This window comes from Triturus cristatus, chromosome 2_2, assembly GCF_964204655.1.
Source record: "Triturus cristatus chromosome 2_2, aTriCri1.1, whole genome shotgun sequence".
NCBI lineage: Eukaryota > Metazoa > Chordata > Amphibia > Caudata > Salamandridae > Triturus > Triturus cristatus.
The window spans coordinates 314,684,120-314,698,565 of record NC_140582.1 but is presented as its reverse complement, the minus strand read 5'-3'; the positions used below and the strand labels follow the sequence as shown (position 1 = coordinate 314,698,565).

The following is a 14,446-nucleotide window of genomic DNA, read 5'->3' as shown; positions in this document are numbered from 1 at the left end:
GCATGTTCTTTGTGTGATATCCCTCTTGTTGTCGCCCTGCAAGGTTCTTTTATTAGACATACTAGTCTGTGAGTTTGGATCTCAGATTTTCCATAAAGGATGATAAAACAGAAAGAACACCGCACAGGCTGGAATGGAATATGGTACCAACAAGGGCAGAAGCCTGCTGCTTGGGGTTCATTACATCTTTTTGTTGAGGGGACAGGGTTAATAAATGGGTATTTTTCAAAGCATTTGAGAAACGTGGGCACATCCTGACACTACCTACTCGTGACTATTGTTTAGGCTCTTTATTTCCATTGTATAGGCTTCTGTTTTGCACCACTTTTCATTAGGCATCAGACTGACTGCTGCTTACCTGCTTTGTTCATTCCTCCCAGCATCTGCTCTTTAGGAGAATCAGCCACTCTTACAGTTACAACTTTAAGACCGCCACCGGTCGTGTGGCTTCCTTCCTCTGGCCCACACTTTGTGCTCTTCTGCCGACTCTTCAAAGGTTTGTCCATTGACAAACCATGGGAATTTTCCATCTGCTGGCACTGTACCGATTTTATTTTGGAGTGGAATAAATCCCAATTTTTACTTTGGGCCCCTGTTTCTGAAGCAGTAGGCTTAGGTCGAATTGGTGGTCATTCTTCTGCCATGCTTGCTATTATTTGGACTGCCTGGGGTCCTTTGCTGCCAGACACAGCTGTAGAGATGGCAGACTGGGACTGGGTATGGCAGATTGGGGCTTGGGCCTGGCTGCTGGGTGGGATCAGGTTCTAACAACTTGTTCCTGAGGCTCTGAGTTGCGAAAATTAAGGGGCCACACACAGAAGCTTGTAATTGCCTCGTGCACAAAGCTTTATATGTGTGGGGATGTGTTTATTTGTGTTCGAAGTGGGGTTGGAGCACGGTACAAGAATGATAGAATACAAAATGCTGACCTATTTGTTTTTGTATACAAAGCAAGGGTCGGTGGAGAACTATGGTCCGTACTCTAGTCTGCTGAAGGTGCGGTGGATTGGTCATATCTAGGCTTCTGCACCTCTTCCAGAGCCTGCGTTCCCTGAAGGCTTCAATCCACTTCGGTGCAACAGGTCAACTGATGGATACAAAGAGTGTATCACAATCAGCAACTCAGAGTTTGACAGAATTTGTTCAGCTGTTCACCAGACCTACAAATGGGTAACAGGGATGGATCCCATGCCCACGGTGCTCATGCTTTTCCAAACTTCTCCCTTCTGCATGTACTATAATTCTAAGATCATGTTTCTGCTTTCAACCTTACTTGGTCGAAGGCCTAGATTAGGGAAGGATAGAGGAAGACTGACTGTTACGAGGCAAGGGTTCAGAGCAAAGGTACCAAGCGTAAGTACAAGAGGGCTAGATGCATGCCACATTTTTGGGATAACCATTTAAGAAATTTACATGGAACAACACTCAATGGAACTAGTGTACATTACCCAAGATTATTGTGAAAACATGGCACTGATCGCCTGGTCTGGATCTACATTGAACACCTCTTATTTAGAGCGAGCTTTGTGCGAGCACAGGGAAGCTCCTTATTACCATTTAAACAGGTTTTGGAACACTTAGCACACAGTAATCTACAAGGATAGAGCACTTGACAGCGCAGAGAGATACAGGAAAATGGAACTAAATTATGGACATTTAGACTTGTCAAAGCGATAAGGGCTACCAAGGAATGAGTCAAATAAAATCTCTGCAAAGGGAGTACCGAGAGAAAATCTAACTTGACAACAATCCCAGATGGATCCAATTTCAGCATTGCTGTGCGAGTAGGGGCAGAAGGGACACTCTAAAAGAGGCAGACACCAATGCTTATGGTCGCCCAAGATACAAATAAGTAATCGCTCCAACGTAAGTTTGAAAAAGTGATCATCAGAAGACGAGGTAACTTTCCAGTAACTTCTTTATTAGCCATCCACTCTCCGGAATGGAGAGCTCACCAACATTCTAGGGCAAACTCCAGGGGGAAAATCCACTGGGAGGAACAGGGTAGGGGTGGGGGGAATATACCAAAAGCGGAAGGGAAAGGAAAGAGAAGAGAAGGAGATTACAACACATCTCCTTTATTTACATAACGCTAAACATTTCTACATTTGACAACTCTGTCACAACTCCACATCTTCCATTCTCCAAAAGTACCACATTGGTGAAAACCTTGGACACACGGCATGGGGGATAGAATATGCTTTTGCTATGCGATTCCTTTACACTCCTTTTGATTTGTAACCAATCCCCTTCCTTCCACTTGGGAGTTTGAACCCCATTCTTCTCACCATTCAACCTCTTGTACTTGCTTTGGTGACGTTACACATTCTCATCAGCTTCCTTGGGATTGGAAACAAATAGTCTTCCCCCCAACCCCCCCAACCACATGGGATTCAATTTTGTGCAAGGTTCTCTACTCCTGATGGCAACAAACAGGGACGCCCCTGACACCAGGTTGGGTGAGGTGTGGTACGCCCATAAACATTCACGTAAAGATGATTCAACATCGTGACCGTTCACTACAGCTAGCTGTATGTGTTCTTTTATTAGTCTGTTGGCCCTTTCAACCAGGCCATTTGCCTTGGGGCAATACAGCGCAGTTCTTTCATGTTTAATATTGAGGTTTCGCAAAAAGTCCTTCATCTGTTGGGATGTGAACTGCACTGCATTGTCGATGACCAGAGTTGATGGTATCCCTTCACCTGAAAAAACGTCCTTGAGAAAGTCGAGGACCGTTTTAGTGTTCGTGCAATGGACACATTTTTGTGTGAGCCAGTGGGATGTGTAGTCCACCAATACCAGCATGAATTTCTTGTGCAGCCCTAGGTTGTCCATGGGTCCAATTATGTCCATGGCCAGTTTGATCCATGGTTTGAGAGGTACCTCGACAGGGGATAACGAGCCCTTGCGGGTGGAGTTGGATTTGGCACAACTCAGACAATCCTTCACCTGTTATACCATAGCGTCCATCCTGGGGAACCAAAAATGTACTCTAATTCTGTTCGGAAATGGAGTATCCAAGATAATCCATCGACGTCACACAGATCTTGGATTCGTGCACGGTCAACCCCGCATCCGTCAACCTCTTGAAAACGTCCCTGAGTGTTTGGTCATGGATTTCGGCAGTTCGTCCATACATCAGGATGTCGTCTTAGAAGCACATGGTGTTATCCACATCCTTCAGAATTTGGTGCATGATTTTCTGAAAAAACGCTGCAGCCGATGCCAAACCGAATGGTATTCTTTTGAACATGTAAGCTACGTGTGGGGTTATGAATGCAGTGTGGGGTCTAGAGTCCGGGTGAAGATCTGCCTGGTGGTAGGCCATGGATAGGTCGATGACACTAAAGAACTTTGCCTGTCCCATGGTACTTACTATTTCATTTATGTTAGGGAGAGGGTTCCTTTCAACGCAGATGCTTTCCTTAAGACTCCACAGGTCCACACATAGACGAATTCCTTCTCCGTTGGCTTGGATGCGATCACAATGGTACCAGCCACTCAGACGTGTCAATGAGTTGCATAATATCCATGCGGCATAACCAGTTCAATTCCTTCTCTAGGGGTTCCTTCATCAAATGTGGCACCAGGCATAGCTTGTGCACAGTGGGCCTGGCATTTGTTTTGTGTTTGATCTTGTGCTGGAAATCATGGCTGGGGTGGCGTGGTGAGAAAAAGAACGATGGATTTTACCCAGATCTGTGACTGGGGGTGAATGTTTTGCCAGTGTGCAACATTCCGTCCATCATCTTGTGTGTTTTGCTGTTCGCCCTATGTGGGAAGGGTATGCCCAGACGTGGGTCCCGTGCTCACTACACCACTGGAGTCAAGCTATCCTGGCTGAAGAGGGGTGAAACCCCGAAACCGGTCCTAGGATGCTTGATTCCGGTCCAGGGAAGACATGGCTTGGCAGTTCGGGCTGGACTGTTCCCATGAGGCACAGGGTCAAGACCGATTTGCATATGGCCATGTATGAACTGGGGTGACGTGGTGAGCAAAATAACGATGGATTAAACCCAGATCTGTGACTGGGGGTGAATGTTTTGCCAATGAGCAACATTCCGTCCATCATCTTGTGTGTTTTGGAAATCATGGAGAAGGCCCAGTTTTGCAACTAACAATTTGGGGAACTCCTTGCATATGCTGGTTCCGGATAGGACGACATCTGTCAAAAGCACTTGGTCTTGGTTATTGGGATCAAGGATCATCCCCAACTCTTTTTGATGTTGCCATCCCAATAGGTTAGACCCTGTTTCCACAAAATAGACCTTCCCCACTGTGCTCCTCCCCTCGAACTCAATGTGCATTTCAATCATCCCAACCAGAGGTATGGGCTCGTTGGTATAGCCTGTGGGTGATATATCTGGTTTCATGAACGCGATACTCCACTGCCCGTCAATGCTCACCAACTCGGTATGGTAAAGAAGGGTAAACGGTGAACAGGAGTCTGCATACATGGTGACAGCCTTACTATTGAGCAGTACTTTGTATTTGGTATATATTAAGTTAATACTCCCCATCATGTCTTTTACCTGGAAGACATATTTATTTTCGTTGGGAGTGACACATTTAACTTCTCTGATACAAACCCCTTCTTACCACCCCGTTCTCTGTTGTTGTTGGGGTCCCCTTCCTTGCACACTCTTGCGAAATGCCCCGTTCTAATGCACTTCTTACATGTCACACTCCTGGCTGGGCATTGGAAATTGTTGGCTAGATGATTGCTGCTGCCACACCTGTAACATCTGAGTTTCCTTTCCACTATTGGCGTTTTGTTATGCATCCCTTCTTTCCCCTTTACTTTGCAAATGTCACCTTCCTCTTCACTTTCCAGTACACTAGCTACAAGATCCGTGGGCACATACATCTCTTTGATGCACTTGGCAATGTGTTCTACCGACTGGGCAAGTGCCACTGCCTCCCTGAGGGTGGGGTTCTTGGATAGCAGTTTTTCCTGGATACGCATGTTGTTCGTGCAACATACCAGCTGGTCCCTTATTAGAGAATCCGTGAGGTTACCAAAGTCGCACAGTTAGCTTAGACCCCTCAAAGCTGCGATGTAATTAGTTACTGTTTCTGGTTTCCCTTGCGACCTTGCTGACACATGCGCATGAAGGAAGACTAGAAACGCCACAGAGTGCGCATGTACAGGGAGTAGCGTCTAAGGTGCGCGTCGGCTAAAATCTCACGTTGACAGGAAGATGAAAGGTTCCTCATGGTGCGACGGAGCTCGCTGGGGCACTATGCTGAGGCAAAGTTCGGCAGGAACAACAGCAGGAGAGTACTTGCTGTGGCACACCAGAAGATTTATTTGGCTGCAGACCAACACCCGTGGTGAAGACAGGTCCAACACCAGAAATGCTCCAACGCCCAACTGCGAAAGAGCTAACACCGTTTCAAGTAGACTCCAAACACACAGCGGTCCTCTCTGCTCCGTTCACAGGAGCAGGTGAGCAGAAGGATCTTCAGGCACACTTGTACTCTGTGTGCCCACTGCATTTCCGCCGTGACTACACTGCTGCAGATGGAGAGGGAACACGAAGGGGAGATGGCTAAACTGCCCCCTACGCAGTGAATCTTCGCCAGTGTTAAAAAGTGATCACCAGAAGACGAGGTAACTTTCCAGTAACTTCTTTATTAGTCATCCACTCTCCAAAATGAAGTGCTCACCAACATTCTAAGGCAAACTCCAGGGGTGGAATCCACTGGGAGGAACAGATCAGGGGTGGGGGAATATACCAAAAAGAGAAGGGAAAGGAAAGAGAAGAGAAGGAGATTACAACAGTAAGGATGACATCGGCATTTGAAAATATTTATCCCTCAGATCATATTACCTCATATGCCAGACTCGATTCAAATCCCTTGAGATGTTTAAAAATAAATTTTAAATATCACTTCAATTATTAAGCTTTCTTGCTCGATTTAAAAACGCAAACACGATTTACAGTAAATTTATACTCCTGCATACAAAGAACTAATCAATCTGAAAATTGTGTTTTAAAAAAAAAAAAATAGTAATTTTCTCCCTTTATGTGATTCAGAGCACTAAACAATCGGCTTTAAAGGATCAAAACTAGCATTAATTTAGAGGCGATGAATAAAGCAGGAAGATTAGTTTTAGCACCAAAACAAGTGCTTATAGTTTGCATAGAGTGCAGGTTCATTAAGTAATTATAAGATGCAAGAACGGATTCTAATAACACACTCCTACCCAAAGTGATAACAAAAGAACTCAGAGATCCTATACGTTTAAAGAAAAAATGGCCCAAAATAAAAAAAGTACAGTGTATCGTGAGCCAACATCAGACCCAACTTACCCTCGGGAAAGACCATCATCATAAGAAAACAATTTCAGATAAGTACAGAAATGTCATCCCTCGGAGTCCAGCAGAGACCTATTAGATCGTTTCAAGAAGGTTGTTCCACAAATGACCTTTACAGGAAACCTAAGCTAAATCCTATTTCCGGAAATCCTCCAGTATAAATGAACAAGCAATTGAATACTGCTATTCATGGCTTCTAAAATGTGATGCAAGGAGTGCTAAAGAAAACAGGATTAGTAAATAAAGTAAAGGGCATCAGTTGTAATCCAGACTTCCCAGAGAGCTGCACAAAGCAAGGCACTGACTACATCACCCTGCTACATCCTGAATTTAAGCCGGAAGCAATAAGATAACAGAGAGCAGGTCAGGCAGGTCAGTAGATGTAAACTAGGCTGGCCAGTAGGTGACACATATGCCTGTATAAAAAAATAAATCGCAAATGCTTCTGTTCCTGCCCTGAAGCAGCAGCTTCAACACTGCGGATAGTAGCAACCCTTGTCACAGGTCAAGGTAACACACATTTAGATGGGCAGGGCATCATTGACTACTTATTTCTCCTCTCCTTACCCCGAGCCAGTATTGCTATTTACTTTCAATGTACAAAGCAAGGTGACTTCCAGGTGCCTGTATTCTTGTTCATTTGGTGACAGGAACATCACCCAGAGTAGGGCTCAGCTCAATATTGAAAATAACTGGGGGGCACAAGTGTATTTGACAGTTGCAGCCACCTCTTCCGAACACACAGAATCATCTTATCTTGGGGGACTGTGAAGGTAGGCCCAAAGCCACTCGTCTTCTTGTGGCAGATGGAGATATGCAGACAATGTTGAGAACAGACTGCTTGGCACACGCCTCACAGACTACATGAGACCAGAAGCTTTGCCAGAGAGAGAGGTAGTGGTTCCGTTGAAGTTGAGTCATAGCAGCAAACTTGGCCTAGCATGTGGGTGCCATCATCAAGACCGAGCATAGATATCGGTGAGAGGAAAAGCATGCAACTCTCTGACTGCAAGAGGAAAATGTTTTGGTGCAGCCTTGAAACAGCTTATATTCAAACTGTGAGTCGATTTTAAAAAGTGGACTGCTACACAACGCCAGCACTGGGAATTGGACTCTGTTTCTTTTTTACCCAACGGGAGGATGTTGATGACACCCAACACACCATTTCACTACTCCTGGGTGGGAGGGAGGAAAGTGGTTTATAACTTCAATGTAGGTTCCCATAATAACATCTTAAACTGATAGGCAGACACACTGAATAGAATTTTAAGCTCGTCCTTAAAAGAAGTGTCAAAGAGCAACAGAACGGTACTCCATTGAGGATCAGAAAAACATAACCAAACAAGTTGGTTGGGGAAGCCTCACCCACTTGGGTCTCTGTCATGGAAATTAATTTCTCTATAATGGATAGACAGGCCTATAGGTGCCAGCTTAGCATTATCAGGCATGGGCACCGAGACATAGGTGAGGCACTGAGAGGTCAAGCCCGGCTTGAGCCACAAGCCTGGCTCTGGCTTAGCTCGAGGCGTTTCTGGGCCCTCAAGCCCAACAAGCCGAGCTTTCATCTGTCTGCCATCATGCCCTAACTCGTAACTGGAAAGACCCGAGGGGCCCCAGTGTACAGGGGTGGAAGCGGGAGCTAGTAAAATGGGTGGGATGTGAGAGCGGGGTCCTTCTGAGGAATGCGAAGCGAGGGTTAGTCAAGGAAGAGAGAGCCAGGTCTTGGGAAGCGTTGATGAATGACATATAGCGAGATGGGCAGGCATCCGACACTTCTACCCCTGAGAGGCCATCACAACAGGACCTTCCCTAGCGGCAGAGACAGGGAGAGAGAGCACAGAGGATCAAGAACAGGGATGGACATAGAACATTCTTTCAGGGGAGAGTAACTACTGACCAGGGGACATCTGCGGCGGACTTTCACACACGACTTGGCACGGGGAGGTACCGTTGCGAGCAATGGAAGTACAATGAAGACAGCAGTGCAGGAGGGGGAGGGGGGTACCTATCTAAATGTTTGGTTTGGCTGGGGGTAGGGGGGAGACAAAGAGGATCATGCAACATTCCCTATCCGGGTACGGGAGGAGACGAGGGAACAATGGACTCCGATTGAACGGGCCACTGAATGGGTCCTGGAATATATTGCCATTAGTTACAGCCAGAATATATTTGTATCACGATGCACAATGACCTGGATTGATCGCTGTGGATTAATCCTGTGGATGGACTACCTCGTAGCATAGCTGTTGATGGGGTAAATGCTGTACAGTTATGATCAGTTTGGTGGACTGGTCACTGCTCTACGCTCTGAATTGGCTGGAGGGCGGAGTAATGGGGAAGGGGATTGACTGGATTCTGTTTTGTGACCCAATAAAGTCTGCTTAAAAAAAAAAAAAATGACATGGATTGATATTAAATGCCAATAAAGTTTGTCAAAAGAAAGAACCTAGGTCACTTTTAGGGTATGCATGACAACTGAATTGCCAATTAGTTTACTTATCCCATTGTAGCCAGGGCGGGGAGGGTGTGCAGAAGTGTTTCCAAGTTCATGTTAAAAAACTAACACTCATAATAAATACTTCTCAATGAAGTGATATAATCTAATGTATTAAAGTGAATCACTTCCGGTAGCTAAATAAATATGGTTCTTTAAATTCTGAAGAGACAACATCATATTTTAAATGAGGTTTGTTGAATGATTCACTTGCCAAACATTTCCTGGGCTCAGCTCTTGCACGAGCTCTTAGAGCTACGTCAGACCCTTGACTCGGCTCTCCCTGTTATTTTGTTCATTCGCTCACCTCTATGGGCACCTTTCACGAAAAGCCTGCCGTGACATTTTCTGCCTTGTCGAATGCGCTCTTGATTCCACAGGAATGGCAAGTTGGCTTTTGGGTTAATATGGAAATCGAATAAGTATCTACCCATCTCAAAGTGAATGATTTAAGTTTACCATGCCATTACACAAATTCATAATTTCAATACAATTGTTTTTTTAAATATATATTTTTTTGAATTAACCTTTTGTGCATTCAGTGTTAAGAGACCTATATGCGAGAGACGTAGAATTCTGGAGTAAGGACGGCAGAAACATATTCCTATTAATACGAAAATCTGAATCACTTGTGACAGGAAGAAAGGTGAGGTTGAATAAACATTTCCTTGCGGAAAACTGTATACGTTTTCTGACAAAAAAGGCCTGAATCTGCCCCACTGTATGAGCTGAGATTGTCACTAGAAAAGTCACTTTCCATGAATAATGTTGCACTGAACATTTATGGATGTGTTCGAAACCAGAATCATCAATTCTGAATTGTACAATATCGAATTCCTATGGTGAGAAATTCCTTCGAATGTGGGCTGTGGGGCACTTCATAATGCCCTTCAAGAGTACTTTCATCAACTGCATGCCTGATGTGACTATCTATGGGTGCATCAACATTGCCTTTTGATGTGATATACAGCGGACGTTTATCAACAAAAGCCATACGCAGAACCAATTAGGAGCGTACAGAACGATTATTTACGTCTTTTAGTATGCTCACACACCTGTGGTACATTAAGATGCCCAAATCTGGAAAAAGTCGGGAGCCAAGCTCAAGAATGATGGGCTTGGGTGGAGAATTTTGCCTTGGAGTTGGAAGATGTGAGCAAGTGTACACTGCAGCTCCGTGTGGCTTCTCTTATTGTAGAACCACCACAGTCAGTGCCATTCAGGGCAAAGTACAATCTGCAACGACTTCAGGATTACTGTCTGAATCAGCAGCATGGGAAGAAAAGTGTCAGGACATTTTTGTGGCCCGCTGATTGAAAGGATCTTGTCTTTTCTGTGAAAGCTGTGGTTACTGGACACAAAGTTAGGCACTTTTCAGTACTATCATTTTATCAATAAATCTTTGTTGTGAATAGCTTTATTCCTGAAAAAAAGTAATGTGCAGTTCTTTGTTATATGGAATCCATTTTCTTGAAAGATTATGCTTAATGTGTTTCATTAGGAAAAGTTTTTAGGTCTCGCCTATGCAGCGTGCATGCGCTGACCTATTGGAATCGCTCTGTACTTTCTTGGAAACTCGTGCATGTTTTGTACTGTTTCCAATGAGTACTCATGCATGCAGAGCGTTTACCTTGCGGGAGCGAGCAGTAGCGCCATCTGATTGCAATTATCGCGCCTGCCGCTGCTCGCACCGGCAAGGCAAACGCTCAGCATGCACGAATACTCTTTAACTTTCGAAACCGCAGGGCCGCACTTGTCTTTCAGCGCTTGTTTTTTATCATCCTTTAACAGTGCTTTTCATGGACCAGGAGTTCCCCAGGTGCTGGTAGTATTGTAGTTACATATGTAGTGCAGCGACTGTTTGTCACTTGAGCCGTTGTCAGCGCAGTGAGTACCAAAGATGCATTATCTGTGCTACGACTCACTCTGCATTGTACAAGGTACTCCGGCATGTCCTATACATGTTTCACTGCAGCACACTTCTGCCAGGACCACAGCCGCTCCGTGAGTTTCGCGGTTTGTGTTGTGCCTGACACCGGATTATTGAGCAGCGCTTCATTGGCTTCAGGGAACCTCAGGGACGGTGGGAGCACAAAGCGATCTCCACTCCACTGGCGCCCCTGTGCGCGCTTGCTGTGGCTGCCGCATGTACCGCACTCACAGGACCAGATGCCCCACTCGGCGGTGCCCACCTCCTGCCCTGTAAACTCCCCTCCCCGACCGTGCCCCACCTCCTGCCCTGTAAACTCCCCTACTCTATCATGCCCCACCTCTTGCCCTGTAAACTCCCCTGCTCGAACGTGCAGCATACACTGTATGTGTGAATGAAGCAGCACAAGACCTATATTTAACGGAATGTCCACTCATGCACTTCCTTGGTGAATTAAAGAGGTCATTAAATGGAAACTGCAAGGTCACAGTGACACCGTCTGCAAAACGCGCTCGAGGCAGTGAATGAACCGTTTTGGCGGGGCTTCATTAAACTCCACGCATTTCACCATTTATTTTGTTTACTTTTCTTAAAGAACTTACAGGTCTGATTGATTTGTTTGCGAAGGAAGCGCTTCTGTTTACATATACACGTAGCTGCAGTCTATCCACTTGCCTGGTATTTTGCAGTTCAAGGCACGTGTCCAAACACACACCGAGGCATCCAATGCACCAATGAGATCGCAACGATAGAACTATCTCAAGCATTCAACGTTCCTGCACCTCCCTGCTTTTTAATGGACAGGCTCAGTTTAAAGATATGTGTTTTTGGCATTACTGGGGATCTTGAGGAAAAGCGCACCTTTCTGTGTCCCAAGCAAGGGAATAGTTTTACAAAACACACGAACTACCAAGAACTTCTGAACGGACGCGACCCTTTCCAAACAAGCATTGGCATAGCCAATAGGTCTTGCTTTTGGGACCTTATAAGTATTTAGTTATGCAGCAAAATATCCTTGTTGCAACAACAGCAACTGTTGCATGGCTAAACACTTATATGGTCCCAAAGGTGAGTCCTATTGGCTATGCCAATGCTTGTTCTTTCTGGTAACTCCCCTGCATGCTAATCTGCAGAGGTGAGTGCTGATAGCATCGAAGATCACTCAAAAATATTTATTTTCTCTTTCTCCATATTTAAAACTAAATACAACCGAAAAATATATGGATTGCTGTCTGAATTGGTCAGCATAAACAGTAAAATGGAAAACTGGGAGCCTTAATCATAATAAGCGATAATAACAAAAATAATGAAAAAGTAAATTTTTTGCATTGAGTGGGGGCTTCCATTCCACATTAGGTGTGTTCATTCCCATCTACCTCTTTGATGCATTCTTTGGTAGGATGGCTGTTGGCTACCGTCATTCCCGGTAAGAACCCTTTACAAATACTTGTTCTTTCTAGACTTTGAAGTGAGATTTGTGAAAATCCTTCGTTTCCTCCAGACCCACAACAGCTTTTGCCCCTGCCTTCATTGTTTGCAGGTTATCAGCTGTATAAGATCCAAAAAGTAAAGAACCGGAGAAAAGGAGGTGTTTATTCTGAATACCTGGCTTCAGGCCTCTTAGGGCCTAATTACGAGTCTGGTGGTCAGATGACTGCCAGGCCCGTGAAGGAAGTGGGGGCGGTGGTGGTCCAGCCACCACCTCACCGGCGGTCCGACCGCTCCATTGCGAGTTGGGTGGTCGGACCTCCATTGCACAGTGGCAGTCGCCAGGGAACCACCATTCCCTGGCAGTGGCGCGGTGGTCAGGGTCTCAGTAATATGCTGGCAGTGTCGCTGCGGCACTACCTTGCATATTACGAGTTTCAGGACTTTCCTCCATGAAAAGGCAGGCGGTCCTGAAACAAAGGGGGCCCTTCAGGACCCCATGTTGCCAATTTGCATGGGGTTGCATGCAGGGGGGGCACATCACGTGCCCCTCTGTGTGGATGCACCCCAGTTCATGCACGGCATGGACTTTAAAGTCCATGCTGTGAAGGAACTTTTTTTGTGTTCCCATTGCAGTACCCATTTTCAGAGGCACCACAGTGGGACTGCCAAAAAAAGACCGCCAGACATGGGAACAACTCATAATCTGGCGGTCGGCAGCGAATCTTGGCAGTACTGGAGCGCGGCAGTGGCGTACCACCCGCACCACCAAAGCTCATAATCAGGCCCTTAGTCTTATCCACAATGGTAATATTAGGGAAACTCCCTATGTATATCCATGAGCTTTAATGTCTGAGTAGTTATGCCTATACGTCAGCAGCTTTATCATATTGCTTGGGACTAGGAGACAAGCACTAAGAATTATGCCTTTTACCTGCCTTATGTCTCTTTGGAATTCCTCTGCAAAACTGTAACTGGGGGTCAGAGAGCATTTAGTCCTAACAGCTGCTTTTTCGGGCTATGCGGATGTTCCAACAAAGTGGTTTGGCGAAGACACAGAGTAAACTGCAGGATAAATGTAGGATTATGACTTGGGTTAGCCGGGAGCTCCGGGGCTCACGTACTGTCTGCCATGCCACTTGGCCACATCCCCAGCTGCTCTAGATTTTCAAAACACAAGAAAGCTTTTAAGGGTACAGCTTTTCTGCCTCATACCATTTCCAAAATATAACTTTTTACATCGTGTGGATTTAGCTGCGAGGAACATCAGCATGCTTAACATAAAGCAATTTATTGCAGCAGAATCACCTTGCACAGGTTTGCAATTTCGAACACATGATTTCACCAGAAACATACAATTTATGTTCACATGTGAAACTCGGGAAGCCAGGTTCCATGGTCAGCAAATTATTCACTACCCCCTGAATCACACTGGACAGTGGCAAAATGTCTCAGACCACGATGGGGCACATTTTCTGAGCACAAAAAAAAGACTTCCAGAATAAGCAAGCCTCCAACAGGGTGGGTACCACTCCTATGCTAGCAAGTGCTTCTCAACCTTACCTTGAACACTTTCAGAGATCCCTAGTGTCTTCTGCACGTCCCTGCAGATCTTGGAGAGGCATGTCTGGAACTCTTCATCACATTCATTCTTCTTATTCCCACAGGTATCATAGCAGCGATCATGCTTATTGCAGCACTTTGTCATGGAAGGAATGCCCACGTCAACCTGATGAGAAGAGAGAAGTAGGACAAAGGCGTCAGATTTACCCGCATTGACCTGACCAAATCATTCACTGGAATCACAGTGATCTGAGCTAGAAGGTAAAGACATAGCTAAGCACCCACAACAATCTTCAATTTGCCTTTACTGCTCAATCTTATCTGTAGGTCTCACATCACTTGTCAAGCACCTTTAACACTGAAGGACCTTGGAACAGAGGACAAGGTCAAAAGCCGTCTAACACTGTTAATACTTTTTGGAAGCATGTCCAAGGATGTATAAAAGCACCTACAGTGGTCACAGTTATCGTGCGAGACAAGCACATTTCCTTCACAGTACCAAGCAGTGTTGTGGCTGCATGAGACTACAGTAAAGACATATTTTTGTAATTCAAAGCAAATGTTAAGAAATGTAGTCAAAAGCACAACTAAACACAATAGTTTACAGAGTTGAACACGTTTTTTGCTGGTTAAACCTAAAAAGAAAGGGACATGAGAAGGAAAGGAAGTTGCCTTTAACACAATCTGCCCCTCAAACCTGCCTCTTAT

At 45.3% G+C, this 14,446-nt stretch overlaps 1 protein-coding gene across 1 annotated transcript in view; it reads right to left on the bottom strand.

The window, feature by feature from the left end:
* PLA2G12A (phospholipase A2 group XIIA) overlaps window positions 1–14,446 on the bottom strand; it is a 101,102-nt gene that overhangs the window by 31,098 nt on the left and 55,558 nt on the right. Inside the window, exon 3 of the mRNA XM_085641369.1 lies at window positions 13,739–13,904. Within this exon, the coding sequence (XP_085497495.1) occupies window positions 13,739–13,904 (166 nt within the window). The remainder of the gene's footprint in view (window positions 1–13,738; window positions 13,905–14,446) is intronic.